At 35.9% G+C, this 26,270-nt stretch overlaps 1 protein-coding gene across 4 annotated transcripts in view; it reads left to right on the plus strand.

Annotated features, from left to right (window-relative positions):
- The window catches only part of PTPRK (protein tyrosine phosphatase receptor type K), a 543,822-nt gene that overhangs the window by 315,087 nt on the left and 202,465 nt on the right, over positions 1-26,270 (plus strand). For all 4 annotated transcript variants that reach the window (XM_058676844.1, XM_058676903.1, XM_058676779.1 and 1 more), the window contains exon 7: positions 6,990-7,283. In XM_058676844.1, the coding sequence (XP_058532827.1) occupies positions 6,990-7,283 (294 nt within the window). The remainder of the gene's footprint in view (positions 1-6,989; positions 7,284-26,270) is intronic.

Below are 26,270 nucleotides of genomic sequence, written 5' to 3' on the forward strand. Positions count from 1 at the left end.
CTCTTCTGGGTCTCCCGTGCAGGTGCAGGGTTCCAAGGCTTTGGGCTGTGCTCAACTGCTTTCCCAGACCACAAGCAGGGAGCTACATGGGAAGCAGGGCTGCTGGAATTAGAACCGGCACATGTATGGGATCCCGGGCATGCAAGGCGAGGACTTTAACCATTACGCTATCATGCCGGGCCCAAGATTTATTCATTTTGATTTGAAAGAACTATATATAGAGAAAGAGGTACTAAGAAAGAATTTCCCATCCACTGGTTTTCTTCCAAATGGCTGCAGTGGCCAGAACTGGACTGAGTTTTTTAGGTGAAGTGTTTTCTTGTCACAAGTATAACTAATTAGAAAAGAGTGGAACTTAGAGTCAGAAACAAGAGTTTCTTCAGTGTCTCTTATGTGAGTGAGTGGGCCCAAGCTTGGGACATCCTCTGCTGCTTTTCCAAGTACATTATAGTAGGAAACTGGATTGCAAGTGGATCAGATCAGACCCCAACTGGTGCCGCTATGGGATGCTGGTTCTGATAGTGGAGGTTTAACTTGCTGTGCCATGGACTCCTGTCATCTTCTAGACATTTCTTAAGGTATCTGCTGATAGAAATTTCATAAAAATGAAATTCTTGTGAGCTCAATATACACAGTATACACATCATTATTTGGTAGTAAGTGTTAATGTGTTCTTTGCAAAGGTCACTGTTAATGGTTTACTTGCCTGAGCGGTCAAGCCTGTCTGAATACATGGTCACATAAACTGCACTTATGGTCACACGTTCAGCATTCTGTTCCATTGCTCTAGTTACAAATGTATAGTAAGTGATATAATTTTGAGTAAACAGAGGCCATTAATTTATTCTGTTCTGCGTGCTGACCTTCTTACCTCTGTGAAATCATGTGCGTCTGCCTTTTGCCTGGTTTTCAGAGCTGCTGACACAGTGTGAGTGGAGCCAGTGAAAAGCACTGGACTCTTTTTTCTGCAGCTCATCATATTTTCATATTGACAGCATCTAATTTCATTGTGATAATAAAAGGTAAAAATACTTTCTTTTTATTAGTACTATAGTAAGTGTATTTGCTGACATCGGGGCCTTAGGTTAGACAGCATCTAGATTTTGTAATGCATTAATCATAACTTTATTTGATTGTTACTAGCTTGTAAACCAACTGATTCATACCAAATAAAGAAAATTTAGAGGATTTGCTGATTTCATCATTGTTTGGAGCGAAAGTCATGACACAGTATCTTTTTAAGTGGACATAAAAGAATGTGAGTACCTAAGGTACTTGTTAGGAGTATAAATCTAAAGTATCAAAAAAGAACAGCATGACAATAATCAAAGGACACTCTCCTAAATACAGTGTGGTTGTAGTTCATAAACTGCAACTCCTGGGAAAACCTTATTAAATAAAAATGAAACTTCTCAAACACATATGCTGCCTTGTGACATCTAAAGACAGGTGAAATAATTCACATTGTTTACATGTGACACTATGTACCTGAAAAAATGCTTCTAATCATGTGTAATCTGCTTTCCATTTCTTTGGGGAGTAAAGTTTATCTTTGTATTCATTAACAATATTATTTTAAGTTGCTTTACTCCCTTAAACACCATTGAATTACATTGTTGTACCATTGAAGCTTAATTTAAAATTATTTCAGAATGATATGGTACCTTGCCCAATAAATGTGTTAATTATTTCGTGCAATGATATAAACTTCCTTCCCTTGGTCTTTCTTACATCCATTCGCTTTACTGGAACTTCCAGTAATTTATGGGATAGAATATTATGTAAGAAGTCTGGATTTAGGGCATTCGTTGTTTAACGACGAGGAAGAACTGAATCTGCATTTTAATGAGAATAATAATAAAACAAAATTTGGAATTTTCTGTTCTTTTATCCAAATGACAACAAATAAGAAACAAGAATTTTCTAAGATAAATATATTGCATATCTTCTGAGCATAGGAACTACTCCCATAGTCATCTTCATCATTACCTTTACTCTTTCCTTTTTTTTGTAATTTCCACTACTGTGAATTTTTTAGGTAAGTTCTTTTCTGGTCGCAAGTCTAACTAATTAGAAGAGAGTGGAACTTGGGTATTTTATAGTAGGAACCATATGTGTTCCGATGTTGTTCAATATTGTTCTGTCAGGCCCGTGGCCCAGTGGCTAAATCCTTGCCTTGCACGTGCTGGCATCTCGTATGGGCACCTGTTCGTGCTGCTGCTGCTCCGCTTCTTATCCAGCTCCCTGCTTGTGGCCTGGGAAAGTAGTGGAGGATGGCCCAAAGCCTTGGGACTCTTCACCCATGTGTGAGACCTAGAAGAAGCTTTTAGCTCCTCGTTTCAGATCTGCTCAGCTTGGCCTTTACAGCCACTTGGAGAGGAAACCAGAGGACTGAAGAGCTTTCTCTCTGTATCTCCTTCTTTCTATAAATCTGTTTTCCCAATAAAAATAAATGAATCTTTTTTTTTTAAAGATTTATTCATTTTATTACAGCCAGATATACACAGAGGAGGAGAGACAGAAAGGAAGATCTTCCGTCCGATGATTCACTCCCCAAGTGAGCCGCAACGGGCTGTTACGCGCCGATCCGATGCCGGGAACCTGGAACCTCTTCCGGGTCTGCCAGGCAGGTGCAGGGTCCCAAAGGTTTGGGCCATCCTCGACTGCTTTCCCAGGCCACAGGCAGGGAGCTGGATGGGAAGTGGAGCTGCCGGGATTAGAACCGGCGTCCATATGGGATCCCGGGGCGTTCAAGGCGAGGACTTTAGCCGCTAGCACGCCGCCGGGCCCAAAAATAAATGAATCTTAAAAAAAATTAAATTCTGTTCTGTGGAGTCTGTAAATCCTGCACTATATGGGAAAATGATACTTGGATGTATGATTAAGCTAATACGTTAGCAATGGTGTCTCCAGATTTTTCTCAGATGGTCCCTAAATGCAGTCACAAATATCCAAAGGCATGGAAAGCAGAGATTAGATTTGAGTCCAACCAAAAGAGAAGGCAACCTGATAAATGAGACAGTGATTGGAGAGGTAAGACTGCAGACAAAGAATGCCTGGAATTTGCATAGGTTAAAAGAGGCAAAGAATGAGTTTCCTTAGAATGTTTGGAGGAAGGATGGCTTTCTCACACCTTCATTATGATTGAGCGATACTGATTTCAGATTGATAGTTCCCAGAACCGTGAGACTGAATTTTTGTTAGTGTAAGTTAGTACGTCTGTGTTTACTTGTTAAAATGTTCCAATTAATGACATAGCATTACTTGCATCTACAATAAGGTTAGTTTTACAATGCTATGTCAAGTCCTCATGGACAGATAAAACAATTATGATGGAGTACGATTTTAGCATATAGAATTTATCTCTTTAGAACCATGAATGAAAAATGTTGTTTGCTTTGTGTTTATCTTGTTACATCTTTTTCTGACTTTCTGGCTTCTATTTCTGATTTTACATTTCACTAATTAATCCTATAAGTGACACCTGTGTTTTTAAAATAGTATATGCTTGTTACACAAGAAATTGGATAAGAATCCACTTTCCTATTGATTCACTTGATTTCAAGACACTTTTAAGAATTATTTGGAAAACAAAAACAAAGCAATTATATGTATAAAATTGAGATTTTATAATAGGCTGAGTTCTAGAATAATGAATGTAATTCATTAATTGAAAGTTAATTGGTAACATCAGAAAAGTTTATCTTGTATTTTGAGAATCTCATGCTTCAGTTGATACCTAGTGTGCAATTGGGATTTATTGGTACAGTAGCTTTGCGTCTGGAAATGTATTAAGTTAGGAAGAATATTAATATTTCTGCAGAACAATTACTTGTTCATTTGCTACCTGATTAAAATTCATGCATAATTTATTGAAATGAATAGAGATTTTTATAAATAAGCTTCCATTTCTCAAGGGCCAAAAAACAAAATACCTATGCTAATTTAGTATGCTTTTTACCTCCAAAGTAGAACGTTTAATCTGTATTAGTGTGTCATGCTCAAATCTAGGTTTTTAGTTCTTATAATTATGCAGTTAATCAGTGTATATAATTTTACCCACTCTCAACCTTGTCGTAGTTCTGGAACTGAAATACGGCTTTGACTGGTGGACTGACCTGTATCCCTACTGTTGAATATTAATTTTTGATTTTAAAATATATATGTTCTGTTGGAAAATAAAGCAAAATAGTGTGAAGTACAGGTCTGGCTGATGTGTTTAGAAATGTAATCTTTTAAGATTTTTCAAATATTATATCATTTACCACCAAAGAATTTGTAGTGCAAAGAAGTGGTTAATGGATTCGCATTTACCCATACATATATACATATATATACACACACACACATAAACACATGCATATATACACACACATACACGGTTTGTTGATTGCAAATTTCATTTATTTATTTTTTGGTCATGAAGATAGAATTAGGGGAAACATACGATGCTTTATCCTTTCCCTATTTGTGATACTTATTCTGGCCTTTTTCTGCTTGCCATCTCTGCACTCTTGTTTTCATTTTACTTTTCATTGCTAGAATGTGTGGGTTTTAATAGGTGAGGTTTAACATTTGATACACATAGATATAATGTAAGATTTCAGATTCTTTGTAGCCGTGGTTACTTATTTATATTTCATTTGGAACATCATTCCTGTCTGTACTACGTGTCAACTGTCAGACCTCTTTAAGTCATTGTTGACTAGTAAAATGAGTGAAGCATTTTTGTTCTGAAGTAGAAATTCGGTGAGCTTTGAATTCAGCATTATTTCTGATTTAAATTAGTTGGTATATGAGCCATCTGGAGTGAAAACAGGCATTACACGTATGTGATAATTCAGCTTATTCAACATATACAGAAAGCTTCTTAATATATGTGCAACTTTTAGGTAGTCTGGGATAACTTTTGCATTTCTTCTATTATGTTCATTTTTCTGTTCAGTTGTAGCTTAGCCTAGGGTTTAGACAGTGTCTCAACTTTGCTTTCAACCAGAAGTTGAAACTTCTGCATTTAAAACCTGTTGGATGAGTTTGTAAAATCCGTGGTACTGAATGTTGCCTACACCTTAACTTTTGCTGTTAAGCGAAAACTGAATGTGTTGGTTTCATTTAAACTTTTTTTTTTGGTTGAGTATGACTTCTCTGTTGAATTCATTTGTGAAATTGAAAAAGTTCAGATGTTCACGATTTTGACTACATATTGTGAAACAAACACTAGATTTTATGTTTCAATTTAGTGAAGTCCTGTGGAGAAGTATATTTGTATAGTATATTATATGTACCATACAGTATTGTCATATAGGTTACATAGATAATGAGTGTAGGTCAAATGGTTACACAGATAATGAGTTTGAAAGTTATTGCTGTAGTGAGATGCATTTAAGGGAACTATCATATATTTTTAATGTGATTTTGGATTTAAAAAAAAGAACTCCTACCTTTACCTGTTCTTCTTTACCTAGTAGTCTGTTTGATTTCTACATAAGCATTTAAAGCAACATTTTTTGTTGGTATCTTGTTACTGTGTCTTCCCACACTATTGTATCTGTATCCAATGTGTTGAACAACCTACGAATTAGTAGTTTTGAGTCCTGCTTACTCAATATAAATCCATCATATGATGTTCAAGGTCATATTCTGGAAAGCAGATTCATCTGCGTAGAGACCCAGACCAGTTAGCCTGTCACTTGTTAGGGATACTCGCAGTGTACAAGCTGGAAGGAAGACAGAAATCAGTGTAGTCAAATTTCAAAAGCAAGTTGAGAACTGAAACAGAAACTTCATGTGTCCTGTACACCTGCCAAAGAACGCAAAGTCTTCTGTGAGCTTCTCTCTCTCTCTTTCTTTTTTTTCCCTTTATTTTTTCTGTGTTTGTGCAGCACATTGCCATGAAAAAAAATCTAATCCATTTTGAGCACATCTGATTGTGTGTTTTTAACCTGTCTGAATGCGTGTGCTTTGGTACTCCTCCCTGTGGGGTGCTCAATGTCATGCAGCACTGGGTTGTTGGAATTAGCAGATGTGTGTGCTCCCTTTAGAATTATTGTAAGTCATTTTTGACATTGACCACATTATTAACCCTTTGAAGTCTTTTCACTTCCTTGAGAGTGTGTGAGAACAGTGTTTGTAGAATTTCAAAGAGACCCCCACTTGTACTAATTAGGACATCATGATATAATGTATCCTCCAGAGAAACCATTCTAACAAGAGCCAGAGCTAGGAACAAAGGAACAGTATGAAGTATCGTATTTTATGTGCATCGTTATGAGGGGAAAGAAGTGCTCAAATATATCTCGGAAATATTGAAATGATGTTTCCCAGATTATCTTTCCATGGAAAACTTTACCCTATTCAAAATTAAATTGTGGCAGGATTTCCACATTTAAGTTTAGTGTTTGATGTCTTGTCTTTTCCTACAACCCTCCCAATGTCCTGTGGTGTACAGTGAATTGTGCATTGGCCTAAGTAGAAATTTCGGTTTTCAACTTTCTGACATTGTTGTGTGGAAATTAGAACCTCACTTCAACTTCAAAGGTGATTTTCTATGCCATCCTCCTTTGTGCATTTTTAAGAACTGAAAAAATTAAAAAACATTGAAAATAAAATCCAAATTAGCAGTTGATTATTCAATGAATAAAAAAGTATCAAAGACCTACTCTGTTCAGATTGTTAATGAGAGCTATTCATCTCTAAATAGTTTTTCCCCCTGTTGGCTTGTTTTTACAAACTTGTGTCATGGAGAGAAATATTTTTGATAGATAAATATGCCAAGTTAAAATGTCCTGAACTAGCCACTCACATATTAATTGCTCTTAAAAAGTGCAATTGCTACACCACTCAGTCCTGGTTTTTTCCAAATATTTATCATGTGCTCCTAAATGAACCATTCATTAAGATTTTAGGCTCTTGATATGCTCTTATATATATGTATGTATTACAAATATGTCGATGCTTAACTAATTAGAATTTACCCTGATTTCTTCTAGAACCACCAAGACCCATTGCTCCTCCCCAGCTACTCGGTGTGGGGCCTACCTATTTGCTGATTCAACTAAATGCTAATTCCATCATTGGTGATGGTCCTATTATCCTGAAAGAAGTGGAATACCGGATGACATCAGGATCCTGGACGGAGACCCATGCAGTCAATGCCCCAACGTATAAATTATGGCATTTAGATCCAGATACGGAATATGAAATCCGAGTCCTACTTACCAGACCCGGTGAGGGTGGAACAGGACTGCCAGGACCTCCACTGATTACCAGAACGAAGTGTGCAGGTAAGATTGAATAGCAGACCGTTCCGACGCAAGAAGAATGTCCCAAATGATGAATAATGTTGAAAGTTCTCTTTGTATGGTATATGATACAGTCGTACTGTTCTGAGTCCCTAAATTAGGTATGTCATGATTTTGATTGTGTTGTCATTGCAAATATTAAAATGCAACATGAGTGATATTAAAATGGAACATGAGTGCTTCTCTGTTGTCATTTTGGTATTACTATGACTTAACATTGATATATATATATTAATTTTAATATACATATATATGAGAATGTTAATGTAAATAGTGATTTTGTGGAGAATGTTACTGCCAAAAATCTCTGTTAGCTATAGGTGATAGTATAATTGATGAAGAAGAGCTTTGAGCTGAGGCAAATGTTGGACACCTTTCTACCATGTGCAAATTATATTCTTCAGTCATTTTTTTTGTTGTAGTTGGTGTGCAGAGGCCATTTTATAGCCTAGCTTTAAAATTTCACTCTGGACAGTGGCCTGGTATGACACCCCTTCTGTTTTGTAAGTCCTATTGTGAAAGATTAGCTCAGTAGCCTGAAATCAGCCATGAAATACAGGGAGGTTTTCCTTAAATTTTTCATGTTTCTTGTGGCTGTCCTTATGCCTCACACAAACAGATGAAAATAGTAACATATGGAAAAGCATAAAAAAGAATAAAATAAGCTCAGAAGTATGCATATTGATATCTCCTACCTCCTTATTGTAGCAGATTACAATGGAAGAATCATAGCTATTTATTAAAGGTCACAAAAAGTTTAATCATCTAAGTTGAGTTATTTTTTGTTGCCTTGTTTATAACTGGAAAACGGTTTTCTGCAGAGGCATTTTCTGTCAAACATTATATTGAGGTATCTGTAGAGTTGGTGTATGTACATATACGTATTAAACATTTAATATGTCAGCTTATGAAAACTTGAAATTGAACTGTGAGGAGATCTGAGTGCTTGCAAAATATCTTTCTAGAACATCTGTTCATCATTTGTACAAACTGTTAGGCTAGCCACCAAGAGTATTCATCTATAATTAAAGCAAAATCCATCCAATTAGCCAGTATAGTATAACCCTTAAATAATTTTTAAATCCAGCTGAATTTTTAGATGTTAAGAGTATCTGCTAAAATATAACTTAAACTATCTCTAGTATTAGCTGCTTTTTATGATTGACTTTTTAAAACCATACAATTTTGTCAAAATCAGGGGTACTTAGTATTGAAGACCTGAAAACATTACCTTAGAGGAAGTTCTAATAATTGTGCTATATTTTGTATGCCAGAATGCTTGCTCTGTAGCATACTAGTTCCACAGCCATTCTTCGCAAATCAACACAAGGTGCACCCCACCTTGAAGCTGTAATGCTTTAAGATTCCTATCATCTATTTTAATAAATGCTGATTATTTAAAGTAGGCATTTTAATATACCCTGTATTTTGAGACTATGTGGAAAGCTAAGTACACATACTTCGTAAATGCGTGTTTGTGTGAGATATTCATTTCACATAAATACAAGTTGTAAAGGAGTAATGATTTTTTTCTTTCAAAATATAATTAAATTATATCACAGAGTCACGATTTTTGATTACTTTTAATGAAAGAAATTACTGGGTGATGATTGTTATGGGTGGATGAAGAAACAACAAAATCTGAGAGGCCTGTGCATTTTAAACATTATTCTTTTATGAATAGTGTGCATGGCCAAGTGAGTCCTTTAGGAAACTTTTGTTAATATTTGCAAATTTAACTTTCTTAAAAGCACAGTTTTTATTTTGAACACTCCTGCATATATGTATCTGAATACATATCAGTTAATAGCAAGTGCCAGGGAGTGTCATACTTCATTGTTTTTGAAAACGCCCTGCCCTGTTGCCGAGGTGGGTTTTTTGCTTGGTTTTTTCATTCTCCAGTGATTAAAACCACTTGGTAAGAGCAATTACCTGCTTCTGGGTCTCTTTAGACAGCCGAGGTGGTGATTACAGCCTCTGGTGGCTGAAGACACCTGGGCTTGTCTCATGTTCTCTAGAGGACCTGGCAGTTTATGCCTCACCCATGTTATTGTTCATAAAATGTTTTCCCGGAATTTTATGAATTTAAAAAAACAGTAAAAATGTGAACACTTAAATCTGCAGTAATTCAGATAGTGCATAGAATAATCGTGCTTGCCTTTTTTCTGTGTGTCTGTTTCCTCTGGGTATGCCATCTGGCAGAGAAGCTAAGAAAGTACAGTTTCCTTTTCTCTTATTAAATGCAAATAAAGTATGCCATCATCAGAAATCGTCTGCATTGCATGCTTTGGCAATTGCATGTTAGAATTGCTCTTTTCAATTGCCTTGTGCTGCAGGGTGAGCCATTGTGGAACTATTTATGACTAACTGACATTTTAGCAGCATCTTCTTCATAGAGAAGGTCAAGAGTTCAGTATGTCCAGAAGGTAATATCTTTACACAGTTGAAAGAACTACTTTGTACCCTCATACTTAAGTTCAACCCTCCTAACAGTTTTCCATGGAGAATGTAATCTATAATGCAACGAAAAAGAACACAAATTATTTTAAATGTAAACATTTAACTTAGAATATATTTTTTGAATACTGAATCCAAAAGAACATGCAGAAAATTCACAGATCACAAGTTAAATTTTGGTCTTATGTTTTATGTTCATCAGCAGCATGATGACATAAACTGATTTTTACTGTTCTCCAAGATATGCATGCATCAGAAAGACCAGTTGCCATGGAAATTCAGCCTACAGGTTAAAACCAATTGAATTGTTTTGTCTAATAGTGTAAGAAAGACTTAAAGTTTTGATTTAAAATGAAGTCTTGTTTCATTCAGTGCTTCTTTCAAAATTTTTAAAATGATTGAACTGCCTATATATGATCTTTATATGACATTCAAGAGGCAGTACCATCCTTATTGAAGTCAAGAAAACTAAAACAGCTATGGGAGAAGTCACATAAAACAGTTCTTCAGTTTTCTGAGAAATCAAACACAGTAAAATCTTGAATGAGATTCCTTTTTTTTAGTGAGTTATAAGCTGATTTTGTTTTCCAGATTCTATAGACAATATTGATGCTGCAAATATATTTATTCAGAAAATCTTAGGTTGGCTTCTTTCTTTACAGTATAGGGTGAGTGCAAAGTCTTCAGAGATGCACAGACATTGCTTTGCCAATAAGCCTGTAATCCGCACCGGGGATGGATGTATACACAAAAGCTAAAATGTAAAGTGATATGAAAAGAATCAAAACAGAGGAGACTGCATGTTTAGCCCAGTTGTAAACACTGTGGATGGGTTTGTTTTCAGTTCTGAGTACAGATGGATGGGTCAGAGGATCACTGGCTAACTCTGGGCTTGTGGTCAAATAAAAGCTGGCAGATAAACCTTGGGTAGCTCTAACATGATTCAGCTGTTATCCGGTTGGATTTATAAAGCTGCCTGAGATTAGTAGATTTACTTTTAGAAAGATCATTCCTTCTCTGTGGGAGATGAGTTCAAGAAAGGGGAAAACTGTAGGCGGAAAGACCTTAACAACATACCTTTAATGATACACACACACACACACACACACACACCCTGCACACAGGAGGGTCATTCAAATAGTTCCTGGAAAAATTGATGTAAGGATAAATTAGTTTTGACACAAAAATGTAAAATCCATAAACATGAAAGATCTTCACAGAGCTTGTGTAATATATGGAATGCTTGCTCTGTGCGTGGGAGAACTGTACATGCAATGCCCCAGTATAGGCCTCAAGAAAAATTTTTTCCCCCAAAAGAGAGATTATAGGTATATATTTTTTTGTAAACGACCTAACTTACTTTTTTTTGCTTAAAATACGTTTATTTTTTCACATATATGGACTGTCCCATGTAAACACATTTTATAGGAGAAAATAATGAATTATTGGGAGAAATGCAGGAGGTGCTGTGTATTGGAAGAGATATATCTTTAATTATTTTTTATTTGAGACCTGTGATATAGACATTTGTCATATTTGGGACCACAGAAGACAATATACTCAAGATTCCTACATTTACACAATTGATAATGTAGTGTTTAAACACAATAAAAATTACACTACAGTGAATGACATACAAAAATCAAATGTTCCTCATAAATCTTGAAAATGAGGAAGAATTTGTGACCAAAAATATTGTTATTCACTGTTAACATTTCTAGGTAGAGTTAGATTAATGCCTGTGTTGATCTTTAAGCCTGCCTCAGATTCCTGTGAAATTATGTATAAAATACTATCCAGCCAGTTGTCGCCTCAGGTTGTGTACATATAAAATATATACGGATAGATGGAGGTGTTTAAAGAAACATGTAATTCATGCCCTAATTTAAATCTTAAGTATAATTGTATGTTCAATTAATCTCTGGGATCCCGTGATCCTTCTTTGGGAATGAGAAAGAGAAATTTTTACGAAGGAATTGATAGCTGTACATTCTGATAATATTTAAAATTAGGAGCATAAGATTTATAAAAGTTGAACAAATATGAAAGTATCTCAATCATTGCCTTTTGAAAATGTTTACCTCAGTACTGGGTTCTTAGTCTTACCTCTGTTCATTGCACATTTCCTTACAGGTAGTGTGTCCTCAGTACCTCTGTAATTGATATGACTAAATAAAATTGAGTAGGTTTTCAGCTTAAAGTGGTTTACTGTGAATAAGCATTTGTTAACTAGTGATAGTGACAGTATATTTATTTATCCTTAGTACTTTACCACATGTTGAGCTGTTAACAGTGTCATTAAGTACTCTTTTTATTGGCTTCATTTGTTTTTATTGAGTGTTGCAGAGTACAATAAAACTGGCAGGTGGAAATGATTTGAGTAGCAGCATCCTTCTTATGTCTTTTTTTTTTAAAGATTTTATTATTATTATTGGAAAGCCGGATATACAGAGAGGAGGAGAGACAGAGAGGAAGATCTTCCATCCGATGTTTCACTCCCCAAGTGAGCCGCAACGGGCCGGTACTGCGCCAATCCGATGCCGGGACCAGGAATCTCTTCCGGGTCTGCCAGGCAGGTGCAGGGTCCCAAAGCTTTGGGCCGTCCTCGACTGCTTTCCCAGGCCACAAGCAGGGAGCTGGATGGGAAGTGGAGCTGCTGGGATTAGAACCGGCGCCCATATGGGATCCTGGGGCTTTCAAGGCGAGGACTTTAGCCGCTAGGCCACGCTGCCGGGCCCATCCTTCTTATGTCTTGGGATTCCCTCTCAAGTCGTGGGACTAGTATTTGCTACTGGGATGAAGAAAAGCGTTATAAAGAAAACCGTGTATTAATAATGCTCAAAATGAGGTAACACGGGAGGGTTTGACAGGAAAATGGTAGAGGTAGAATTAGAAACACTTGGAACCTCTCAGGGACATACTCATTATGAAAGTGAATTTCAGAGACCCAGCCTGTGGGCAGAAGCCATGGCACTGGTGGGTCCTCAGTGGTCAGGATGACTTCACCCTGACGTCCCCTTCCCTACCCAATATATCAACCTTGGCTTTCACTTGTCATTTTAAGAATTTGTTTATTCAGATCCATCCTAATGCTAACTGATTTTAATGAAGTGTTGGTTATTCTGTATAATTTTGGAATGGAAAAATGACATTATTTTATGTCTAGTTATTTTCATAATTTAATTTGACTTTTATCTAAATTTGTACCTAAGATAATCAGCTTGTGGTCTCTCTTTCTGGTCATCCCTGTCTCCTTACAGGATATGGTTTTACTATAGACAGTAATTGCTGTTGGACAATTACTCTGTCCTTTTTTCTTCCGAACTGCGTGTCAGCTGAAGGAGAGAGAAAAATAATTCTATGGAAGGAGATAATGACTAAACTCTACTCTTGAGTCTTGCAAGTTATATATCATGAACCAAACAGAAAATTAACTTCAAAGCAGAGATATGCATGCCTTTTATGTCATTCTAAGCATAATCACCACAAATTTAGCTGTCACTATGTATGATATGGCCTGGAAAGCATTGAATGATGTCCATTTAATTGTTCAGCTAAATCATTTCAGTGAAGTTGGATTTAAATAATTCATCTTTCATTCTTCTGCCATGTTATTAATTTCACATCACTACATAATCCTCTTCGATAAGAAAAGAAATACAAAGCAATTCCTAAAACAGTGGTTTTTGTTTGTTAAATTGTTTTCAATGGATAGTATTTTCTGTTTATATTAACCCCTTCCTTCCACACTCCCCCACCACACACAAATTACTAAATGTTATGATTTTTGTACTAATGTTGCCTACAAATCTATAATACTTTAATGCCAAAAGTCTCACTTATCCAAAAAAATATTCTCTGCCTAAAGAAATTATTGTTATTAAATAATCTCTTACTAAAACATCATGATGCAGACATATTTAGCTGGCTCATGGGTTCCAAGTTCCTCTTTTGTTTCTTTTAAATATTTATTTTTATTGAAAAGTCAGATATACAGAGAAGAGGAGAGACAGAGAGGAAGATCTTCCGTCCAATGATTCACTCCCCAAGTATGCACAACGGCCGGTGCTGTGCCGATCCGAAGCCAGGAGCCAAGAACTTTTATCCAGTCTCCCACACGGGTGCAGGGTCCCAAAGCTTTGGGCTGTCCTTTACTGCTTACATTTATCATGCTCACTTCATGTGTAAACATTGTACATGAGTACATACACACTATTTTTAATTCAAGAATGGGTATATTAATATCATAAAATATAGGCTTCATGACAAAGATGACGAAATGAGGAAAGATGACTCTAGCATTAGGTAAAACTATAATTAAATGAAAAAAGTTATAAATACATAGCCACTAGACTTAAAAATACATCCAGAGTGCGAAAATATTTATTTGACCATTTCATTTTTGTCAAGCCAGTATTGCTTTTATCTTTTTCTATGCTTATGGATTATCAATTTCTGTTTGTCAGCATAATACACATTTAAGTAATGATTCATGTATTTATCTACTTTTACAGTTTCTGTTTATCTTACTAGCCTTCATGTAAACCTGTTTTTGGTTTTTACACAGCACAGTATCACTTTTAATGACTCTGACATTCTATTTGATGTATATATTTGACTTTTTTGTAATCATTCTATTACTTAAGAGTTTATCTTAGCTGGATATTTTTTGCTCAGTTAGGGACTTGCATACATTTTTAAAAGATCTTTATTTGAAACTCAGTAGAGAAGAGAGTGAGAAAGAAAAGAAGGGAGAGAGGCAGGTGAAAAGGAGGGAAAGCAAGGAAATAGAAGTAGAGTGAGAGCGAGAGAGAATGTTCCATCTGCTGTCACTCCCCGGTGACCGCAGCCTCTGCTTAGGCTGGGAACCAGCAACTCCAAACATGTCACCATGTGACTGCTAGGGAACCAAGTTCTTGGTTTGTTATCCAGTGCTTTCCCAGGACCTGCACTGGCAGGGGGTTGGAGCAGATGTGAATCAGCCTGTAGTGAAGCAGTGCCCAGATGCGATGCCTGCCTGGCTGCGAGGGTGTGGGGAGAGGGAGAGGGCTTGACTCTCTACCCCACAACACTGACCTGTGTTTTTACATCAGATGATAAGTTCTTGACACAAACTGTTCAAAGTTTTCAAAGTATATTACTTTTACATTTTATACTAAAACTATTTATACATGAGTACCGCTTGTATTTTACCCTGTCCTCAGTGTTAAAGAGTCTAAGGTAAAAACTGCTTTTTAGCTGCCCACTGAAGGACCACAGAATTACAGGTTTAGTAGTTTACATATACTAATTGCTGGTTGTCTGTCAGGCACCAGTTTACATTCTTTAAAATATGTCATGTCTATATTAAAATATTATTGTTTTGAACTTTCTAGTAAGGTTAAATAGTCAAAATAGAGATGAATAGTTGGACTAACAAGTTGTATCATAGATGAGCTTGCAGGCTGTGTGCTTTTTCAACATACCAACTATAAGCAGAATTTCCTCAAGGAACAAATGAGACCTTCAGGCTTTGAGTTAAAATTGGGAGCCAGCAAAAGGTTCAGTCTGGTTTTAATATTAATGGGGACATAGCTTTATTTGTAACTTTAAATTTCTTTACCTAGGAATCAATCACTAAACCTATCCAGTTATGTATTTGTGAGCTTATCAGAAATGTGCTGAAACAAAGAACTTTTTTTAAAAAAAATCAGCTATTTTACCACATTGTTGTAAAATGATTACTTAAAAATAAATGGCATAGGGCCCGGCACAGTGGCCTAGCAGCTAAAGTCCTCGACTTCAGTGTGCCTGTATCCCATATGGGCGCTGCTTCTAATCCCAGCAGCCCTGCTTCCCATCCAGCTCCCTGCTTGTGGCCTGGGAAGGCAGTCAAGGACAGCCCAATGTCTTGGGACCCTGCACCCACGTGGGAGACCTGGAGGAGGCTCCTGGCTCCTGATTTTAGATCTACACAGCTCAGGCCATTGTGGTCACTTGGAGAGTGAATCCGCAGACAGAAGATCTTCCTATGTCTTTTCTCCTCTCTGTATATCTGACTTTGTATTAAAAAATAAATCAATCTTTAAAATAAATAAATTAATGACTTAAACTTACAACTATTTTTGTTATAGTTTACACAAACATGTATGTATTCAGGTTCCTAATTATTGTAACACATTTCTGCATTAACTGTGTTCTCAAAGCTGTTTATATTTCGTATTCATATCCAAAAATAACACTGTGTTACCATTAATCCCAGTTCTCTCTATGTAGTTGCAGTGTAACAGCATGGAAATTAGATAGTGGTAAGTGACAGAAATTTCGATCATTTCCACATATTTTTATTTTAGAGAACCTAGGTCATATTTAACATATTAAATATTTTATGTGTGTTACTAAAGAGAACTTCATGCTTTCTAAGTCTGTGCATTGTATGTGACAAGGCCAAAGTAAATACCAGCCATTAATACATCCAAAGTCATTTTATTAAAAGTAAACCTAATGTTTCAGCAATTACAGACATGCAGAAAATCTGAAGTTATTGTATGCTGAAAACATACTACAATTTACCTTTTCTTTTATTGATAATACATTATTTTCACCTGTGTCATTTTAGTCACTTATTAATCCTATTTGCTTTTTTAAAAAATTTGATGATGTTTACATATTTAATTAGGGTGCAAATGGTCAAGGGCTTGAGGAAAGTGGCTATTGTTTCCATATTCCCTTTTTTCTTTATTGTATCTGGAGGAGCGGGGATGAAGGGAGAAGCCACACCCAGCCGCCCAACCATCCCTGGGTCCCCGACATGGAGCATGCTCCAAGGACACTGCTCAAGTGGTTTTGATAGTCCAACAGTTCTGAATTGCTGCCGATCTCACCACTCCAATCATGATGAAATCTCTGCTGAATCCACTGGTTGACCTAGTCCACTTTAGAGTCTCCATTTGCCCAATGATTCCCTATCAACACTTGGATGGGGTAGTTGAATGATTTGTTCTATCCTCCTTCCTCTGTTATGATACAAGGTCTCCTCTGTAAGTTCTCATGTACCATAGTTATCTTCCAACTGGATATGCTGTCCACTGTTTCATCTAAAGCACTGAAGAGGCCCAGCTCTGACTCATGCACTCCATGGTTGGACCATGGACCCTGCAATTTTCTTCATGGCTGAAGTTCTAAGTCCCGGGGGTCATTTGGAGGCTCCCCCCCAAAAACCTCATCCTACATGATCCCAGTCCTGATTCTTATGTGCTTGCCAATACAGGGTCCAGTTTGTCACCCCACTCAGCTTATGCTCACAGTGGTGGTTGCAATTGTTAGGTCAGTTCTGTTTCCAGCCCTGTCCTCTACGCAAACCAATCAGTGCTGCAGACAAGCCCCATCCCACCCACCACACACTTGGCCACGTAAACCAATGGGAGCTGCAGCCTAGTTGGGGTAACCCATAAAAGCCAGGCCTGCCCCTGCTATGGTACTCATGTTTGCCAATATGTACAGCAGACTAGTCCAGTCTGTCCCACATCCGATTCAGTTCTTCTACATGTCAATGGGCATTTAAGGTTCAACAAAACCATCCCCACTATCCAGCCCACACTGGTGCTAGCAGGTGCCACTCTGTCTAGCCATGCCTGCCCTGTCGTGGTTCTCCTAGTCCTGTTTACTTTTTAAATTAATGTATTAATATATTTTATGCAATGGAAAGATATTTTTAAACATTAGTTGCTTGACTTTGTATTAAAGATTAGTTGTTCAATTTATACTAAAATGACTATAAAATATAACTCTAGTGGTCATTTCAAAAATGAATGAAAGGAAATTTCAGGTATATTAGAAGGCTGTTATTGCAGAGTAAGCACCAATTGGTTCATGCTTGAACTGAGGCAGTGTAGTTAAGAATTCCAGTGAGGGTACAGAGATAAATGGGATTTGAGAAATGCCATCAGAAAAACTTGGATATACACTAGTAAAGAATTCAGGATTCGGAAATTATGAAATAGTGACAGATTTTGTGTGAAAAAGGTAACAGTTGAAACAGGTCTTAAGGGGAAAAGCTCAGTGTTTATTTTGAGACATGACAGAGTAGATAGGCAATCTTGTACCTAGATCTGTTTTCAGTAGAGAGGGCAGGAGAGCAGAATACAGAAGTTTGCATGTCAGCACCGTTTCTTTCCTGGTGTCAGAGTCATTCATATGCTATATTACTTTGAATTGGAAATTCAAATAAGTGACTTTCAAGTGTTTCTTGTAGAAATTATATTCTATTTTGGAGAACATTGTATTGTATACCTGACACTCTTATATCATGAACTATTCTGATTATAGAAATCCTCCTTCTTAGGAAGAGAGAATGTTAATTATTTTGTACAGAAACAAAAGATTCATTTATTTATTTATGTGAAAGAGAGATAAAGAACAGATCATTTAATGTCCAGAGGTCTGCACTTGGGTCATCTTCTGCTGCTTTCCCCATATAATATTAGCAGGGAAGTGGACTGAAAGCAGAGAAGACAGGAGTGAATTCAGCACCCATATGAGAGGTCAGCATTGGAGGTGGCAGCTTCACCAGCTAACCTACAACACCAGCCTCTTTATTTAGAAACAATGTAAAAATACTAAAATGATTGTCATGTTTACATGTTGTTATTGTTCCATATATGTGAGGCAGAAAGATTTTTTGTTTAGCTCTCAGGTTTTGGACAATCGGGACGTGGGAATTGTGTTGTCTCAGTTCTTAATAAAAGACTCAAATATGGTACATGGCATCACATGGCAAGCAACAGATAACTGTGTTTCTTATGAAGCCACCATAAGTCAATCATAAGAGTTCCAGACTAAGACATTATTTGCCTTTTAAAGACTGAACCTCTAAAACCCTTAATGTCGGCATTTAGTGTCATTAGCAGTTGTCCAGCAAGGGACAGAGTGGGGCAAAGCATATTGAAGTTATATAGCACACCCCATGTAGATTCATTCGATTGTTTTTCTTTGAATTTTCATCTCATAGGTAAGCTATAAATATTCCCTGTGAAGAACAGCTAAATGCTATTATCCTAAGGACAGAATCAAGCTATGATTAAAGTTGATTTATCAATCATAAGCTGTTTATCAATGTGCTGGATTCACATATTTCTTTTTCTCTGTTTTTAATCTTTGCTCCATTGAAATATGAGTATTCTGTTTTTGCTCATCTCAAAGATTCATTCTCTTTGTTTATAGAAGGGAGAGGAGCATGAACACATAGGATGATGCTTAACAGTATCATTTTTAGGTTCGTTCCTTTAAAAAAGATTTATTTATTTATTTATTTTGGAACGACAGATTTGTATTAAGGAGAGACAGAAAATCTCTCATCTGCTAGTTTGCTTCCCAAATGGTCACAATGGGCACAGCTGAGCTGAGCTGAGCTGATCCAAAACCTGGAGCCAGGAACCAGGAGATTCTTCCAGTTCCCCTTTGCAAATGCAGGATGTCTAAGCTTTGGTTTATCCTCCACTGCTTTCCCAGATCACAAGCAGGAAACTGGAGAGGAAGTAGAGCAACAGGGACACAAATCCAGCACCCATACGGGAATCTTATGCTTGCATGTGGAGGATTAGACAGTCGAGATATTGTGGCCGCCTCTATGCTCAATCTTTGAATACTAATACTGAAAAAATATTGTTGCATTGATGTCTCAAAACGATTATCACTTATTGTGAACATGTGTCATAGTTGCATGTTAGGAGCTGAAATAGTATTACAACTGAAATGACTGATCTGGTTATTTAAATCCTCATGTTAGAAATTTTTTAAGTGAGACCCGATCATTTAGACTTCTGTAAGGATCCTCACTAGTCCGACTGAAGGAAATAAAGCAACTTTCCTGTTTCAATGTAGAATAGGAATATTTTTTTCTACTGTCACATTTTAATGGAATGTTCTCTTGAATGAAGAAGTAGGTCAGCAAGACGGTTGTTATAGGAATTGCAGTTCCGACTTTCCGCTAACTGTGCTGGGCCCTGTGCTTGCTAGAACATATAAGAATCTGGTCTGGGAATACCTCAAAGTTTCTGTGGGGATCTCCCCAGTCAAAATGCTGGACTCAGAACCCTAGCCAAGAAAAGACAGAAGAAAGAACAAATCAATCAACCACCTCAGCTATATGTTGGCAGCGAAATACTGGGCAAATGAAGACTCTAACAATCAGTGGATTCTTCAACGACCTCACTGAGCTGGGAGTGGCGAAAATGGCTGCGATTCATAACTGGTGAACTATTAAAACCACTTGAGCAAGGATCTCAGAGCATGCCCCACATCCGGGACTTGGGGAGGGTGGGAAACTGGGTGGGGCTTCTCCCTCAATATCCCCCTTTACCTCAGATACAAGAAGGAAACAATATGGACATAATAGTCTTATCCACTTCCCTATAGCCCCTGAACCTTTTTACCATAACTATGTAAAGATTGTCAACAATATTAATAAAAAATTAGAAAAACAAATTTTCCACTAAAGAGATGATTCTGTAGTTGCCTATTGTTTAATAAAAAGGTAGGGAAAATATTTGCTGATTAATTCCTAAACCTGTTCCTACCTCAAAGAAACTAGTTTTATTTGATAGATTAATTTGATTCCAACTTGTTAGTGGATCTTTTTCTCTGAGTGTTAATACTTTTAGAATTTTATAACTAACCAGTTACTCTATTGAAGATATTTTTAGTCAAGTCAGCTATTTAGTTGCATACAATTTTATTGACAAGTTTCTCAATATATGCTCCAAGGTGAATCAATTCCTTTATTATATTTTAAATATTTAATTAAAAGAGTAATAGAGTGTGAGAGGTGGGAAGAGAGAGGAGAGAAAGGGAATGAATGAATGAATATAAATCTTTTACTGAAATGATTCAGTTCCCATATGGCCATAGGCTGGACCTGGGATGAGTAGAAAGCCAAGATCCTGCAATTTCATCAGAATTTCCAGTTTGAATGTAGGGATACAAAGATGTGGGCTCTTTTCCCATTGCTTTCCCAAGCATGTCAGTAGGGAGCTGAATTACAACTGGAATAGCTGGGACTTGACTTGGTATCCATATGGAATGATGTCATTGCAGAGAACGGTTTAACCCTTTGTTCCACAAATTTTCTGCCTCTGATTATATTATTATATTTTAAAAACATTGGTGTTATCATTATTATGGAATTTATTCTGAAAGAAGGAATTAAGAATTTGGCATTCTATTGAGCTCCTGGAAATTTTTTTTTCAAATTTGTATAGTAGTGTGTTTATATACATTTGCAACACTATAGTAAAAAAAAAGGAAAATATCAATTGTATTCTAAACTTATGAACAGGAATTGATGTGATGTAGAAATTATTCCAAATTAAAAAAATATTCTGAAAAGCAAGAGAGTATAATTAAACAATTTAATACATAATCTTTGAATTGTCTTGAATAAGTGATTACCTGCATGCAGTGAAATAGGTCTGTTCTTGTAGGATGAACAGCATGTAATATGTTAATTTTCCTAGGAAGTCTAAAGCATTTATTACAATGACGTTTTTAGCAAGGAATATTGCATATGTCTTCGCTTAAATATGTTCTCCACTTGGACAGGTGGCATTTAAGGATTTTGGAGTGAGAAATGATTTGGCAGTATAACAAGGAATATTACAAGTGATTGCCTTGAAAGGAAAGAAAGACATTTTCCATTACTACCTACTGCTAAGGTGCTCACATTATCCGCCTAACGTCATGCTTGTGGCACTAATTATGCACTGTTGTTTTTGGTAAATATGAAAGTGCAATTTAATCTTTTTGACAAATACTGCATCATTTCTCTCATGGCAAATTTTTGTCACTCACACTCGATTGATGTGTAAGTGGGTTGTGACATGCTGGATGCATTGACTTGAGATTAACTGTTGAAGAAAGCAAAATTTTCCTTTGGTAGTCTTACTTTTCCATTCATTTCTCTGTGTTATCCAACCCTCTCTTCATTCATTTTGTGAATTCAGATTCATCCTTTTTCCTTGTTTTTATAGAAGTGGTTATCGTCAGACATCGGGCCATATAAGGCCCAGAAAGTCCTTTGATCTGTCTGTGTGGAGATTACCAGAGATGGGAATCAGAATTCAATAAATCTATAGCAAGGCAAATTCTCAGTCAGCAATTTACTGTAGTCTATGAAGTATGTCATATATATCCAAACCAGCCTTGGTAGAGAAAAGGTTCCAAACACTTGTGTTGCCTTACAGTGAAACTTGAGGTGTTCCATTAATATGCAGTTTACTCTTGTATTTTCTGTCCATATTTTCCCATTTAAACTCTAAAAGGTGTGCATTTTTTGTACTTTTCTCCGAGGATTCTACTTCTAGATCAATTTATACATCAGCGTCGATAATCCCAGCCTGTTGAATTCATTCATAGTCTACTGATAGTTATATGAATTTTCTATCTTTTGCTTTTCTCTATATATACATATATTCTAAGTTTTAGAGTCCTAAAATTTCTTTGCAATCATGCACATTAGTTAGGGTTTTTTTTTTTTCTTCATAATGTTAGCTGCATCTCCCATGGAAAAGAAAATACAAGGTAGCATTGTTACCACTTTAAAGAAGACCTGTGAATCTTTAGTGCTCATTCCCAAAATGAAACTCCTGAGAGTTTTTTTTTAACCCACAAAGGAACATGCCAACTAAGATATATTATCTTCAGACAATACAGACTATTAAGTATTGCTCCTTTCAGCCTTCAATAATATTGCTAAGCAATTACCCTTATTTTCGTACGTTTTTTGCCTCCGGTACAGTAGGCTATAGCATAGCAATAGTTTGATATTGACTTAGATATCTACAAATAAAAATTACATATAGATATAGAGTCTTGGATACTTCTGCCCCTGTTTCGTTGTGATCTACAGGACAGTTTATCTTGTGCTTATTCTACAGAGACACCCTACAGGCAATACTCCTGTTCTGCCTAGTTCTGTTTTATTGCTGCTAAAACGAAAACTCTAATTGTATGAAATTTTACTTTATTTCAAATTAAAATGTTACTTAGTCAACTGAAATAACCTTTCAAGACATCAAGAGCACCATTGTCAACATTTCTTCAGAGCCTAGAATTGAAAAATTTGAGTTGAAAAAGCAGTAAAAAATTTTAGAAGACTTTTATTATAATTTGAAAATGTTCTCTACTAGAATTTAAACATCTATTTTGTCACTAGTAATATGGTTTGTTTCTCAAAAACAGCTAAAATATGTTTTCACGTGTTTTGGAAGATTTATGATGCTTATGAAAATGTTTACATCATTTGTCTCAGTTGTTAAGACCATCCTCATGTAACGCATGGATGCATATTTTTAATCTAATATTTATGATTTTAGAGTAACATTTTTAATTTGCATTATTGTCATAGTTTTAATGCTATACTTATTAAAGAGTAAAAACACCATAGTTCAACAGTAATTTAGGCAAGGTCAATATGCAATAATCAAATGAAAAAATATTTGTATTCACTCATACATAGTAAACATTAAAATAGGCCTGGCAGCGTGGCCTAGCAGCTAAAGTCCTCGCCTTGAACACCCCGGGATCCCATGTGGGCGCCGGTTCTAATCCCAGCAGCTCCACTTCCCATCCAGCTCCCTGCTTGTGGCCTGGGAAAGCAGTTGAGGACGGCCCAATGCATTGGGACCCTGCACCTGCGTGGGAGACCCAGAAGAGATTCCTGGTTCCCTGCATTTGATCGGCGCGCACCAGCCGTTGCGGCCACTTGGGGGGTAAACCATCGGATGGAAGATCTTCCTCTCTGTCTCTCCTCCTCTGTGTATATCTGACTTTGTAATAAAACAAATAAATCTTTAAAAAAATAGTCACAGAACATTAAAGTAACATGATATTCATATTGGCCAGAAAGTCCAAAAAATTGCTTAGCAGGGCCCAGTGTGGCTTAAGTCCTTGCCTTGCACGTGCCTGTATCCCATGTGGGTCCTGATTCTAATCCCAGAGCTCCGCTTCCCCTCCGTCTTCCTGCTTGTAGCCTGGGTAAATATTTGAGGACAGCCCAAAGCCTTGGGACCCTGCACCTGCGTGGGAAACCCAGAGGAAGCTCCAGGATCCAGGATCCGAATTTTAGATGAATTAAAGCTCCAGTTGTAAGGCTGCTTGGGGAATGAATCAACCAACAGACAGTAAATCTCCCTCTCTCTCTTCCTCTCTGTATATCTGCCTTTCCAAATAAATAAACAAATGTTTAAAAAAACCCTTAATTACTGAAAATATATTTTAACTTTGCATCTCTTTATTAAGAGATAGCAATTTAAATTATAGGTATATAAGTTGAAATTGGAAATTTTCATATAATGTTATATAAAAATATACTTAGAAATACATATATATTACATATAAGTATGGAAATGACATGCAAGTATATATAAGCAACATGTTATTCATTAAATCAAGATATGATGAAAAAACAAGAAAAGACTCAATGTGATAATAATTCAAATATTGTGTTAAATCCTTGCTTTTCCTCAAAATTGGAATTAGTTGGCCCCAACCTAGAATCCAGTGAAATTTCTGTTTAAATGGAAATTGTTTGCAACAAGCAAATCCTTTGATAGATCTTTAATCTGTAAAATGCTAGCTAAGATGCAGCAGGTTGACTCAGTATAAAACTAAGTTTTAGAAAGGAGTTTAAGAAATAATATTAAAATGTGCATCACCAGTTGTGTAATGGGAATATTACAACTAAGTGCAATATATGTTGATTTCAAAGGTTCAAGTTGATAAAATGTCCATTCTGGCTTTTAATCATGCTCTTGTCATTGTGTGAGGGATCTTTTGCATTCGGAATGTCTGGTAATTCTTTTCTATGACAATTATCTGGGAACTGTTTCTTTCCAGTAAATGGTGTGATGACTTGCCTTGTAACACAAACTGTATTGCATTTATATACCAACCGAGAAAGAAGAAGCATAATATAATCCTGTTTGAGGGAGAGCTATATAGCAATACTAAAATTAATTAATTAAATCCATTGCCAAGTATCACTAATAAAGTAAGACACTTGAATGACATACAGTATAATTATATATTCTTCAACTTAGTTTCATAGTGAGTTAACCCAGGGTTTTCTTTTTATGGTAAATATTATTTTAATTAATTTTTTAACTTTAGGTAGAATTTTAAAATTTGACTTTGTACATTGGATGTTTATTTTGTAAGTTAGATTTATTTCCAGCAAACAATATATTAGTGCAATCTTTATGCTTTTTTTATTCTGGTTCATTTTCTTCTCCATTTTGTTTTTCTGGCCAACTGGGCATAGTTCTTTGAGTCAAGGAGATTTATATATGTATAAATATGTGTGTGTATATATATACACCCTGGCATAGGCAATGTCTCAAATTCTTAATTTAAAGAAAGATTTATTTTTGTTTTTATCATTGTTGATAATTTATAGGTGGGTGTTAAATATTTAATCCAGAATTATTGATACGTTCTTTGTGTTTCTTTCTGAACATTGTTGCTAAATTATGGAATGTTGGATAGCTGAAATTGAGTATTAGTGTCAATTTTACATACTGTAGATAATTATCAGTCTATTCTTATAGGAATATTTTTTACTCAATCAATCCTAAGAACAATTTGATGTGATTTATTATAATTCAAGTAGTTAACAGAATAATAAATTCATTAGAAATTTAGGAATAAAGAGACATTAAAATTGAAAAATACACTCAGTGGTTACTGAGGGTAAATAAAACTATGTGTGCAGTAGAATATTACAGTATTAGAATAGACCATAACTTCTCATTTTATTAGTAAAATAAATTCTTTATCTGTGGAACCTACAATATTTATTTTTTGTGATAAAAAACAAGTTCTTCTAAATCACTAATAATGCTTTAAATATTATATCCATTTTTTGACATCTGATAATCTGTATTTATTCTAATGACACCGAGAGGTGGTGGGTTGTATTTTACGTTTTCATAAGTAGCATTTCAGGGAAACTGATTTTTTCACTTTTTCCTTTGTCCCTTAAATTTTATTCTTTAGCTTTATTCTTTTTTGTGTATTTATTTTATGATACAATTCCATAAGTTCTGAAATTTCCTTTACTTCCACCCCAAAGTCCATCTCCCTCATTGATTTCCCCTATATTATTACAATACTATAGTCCTTCATAAGCAGTCATATGCCCATCATTCTGGTATTTAAGTGTATCCTGACTTTGTGGGTATGGAAAATGTCAGAGAGTCCACCATCTCTCTTTCATAGTACATTTCATAGTTTCATTGGGAATCCACTTTTGATTTGGAAGTAGAGATACACACGGCATTGTATATTTCTGGAAAGGATAGTTTCTTTTACACTGTTACTATATAGTCCCTTAAGTGAAAAGTCATAAGACAAAATCAACAACAGGAATAAAGTTTTAAAATTTACAGTGCCATGATGTTAAGTAACATGCTTCTGAATGATCAATGTGTCACTGAAGAAATGAAAAAGAATGTAAAAAACTTTCTTGAGGAAAATGAA

This window comes from Ochotona princeps, chromosome 1 (genome assembly GCF_030435755.1).
Source record: "Ochotona princeps isolate mOchPri1 chromosome 1, mOchPri1.hap1, whole genome shotgun sequence".
Lineage (NCBI taxonomy): Eukaryota > Metazoa > Chordata > Mammalia > Lagomorpha > Ochotonidae > Ochotona > Ochotona princeps.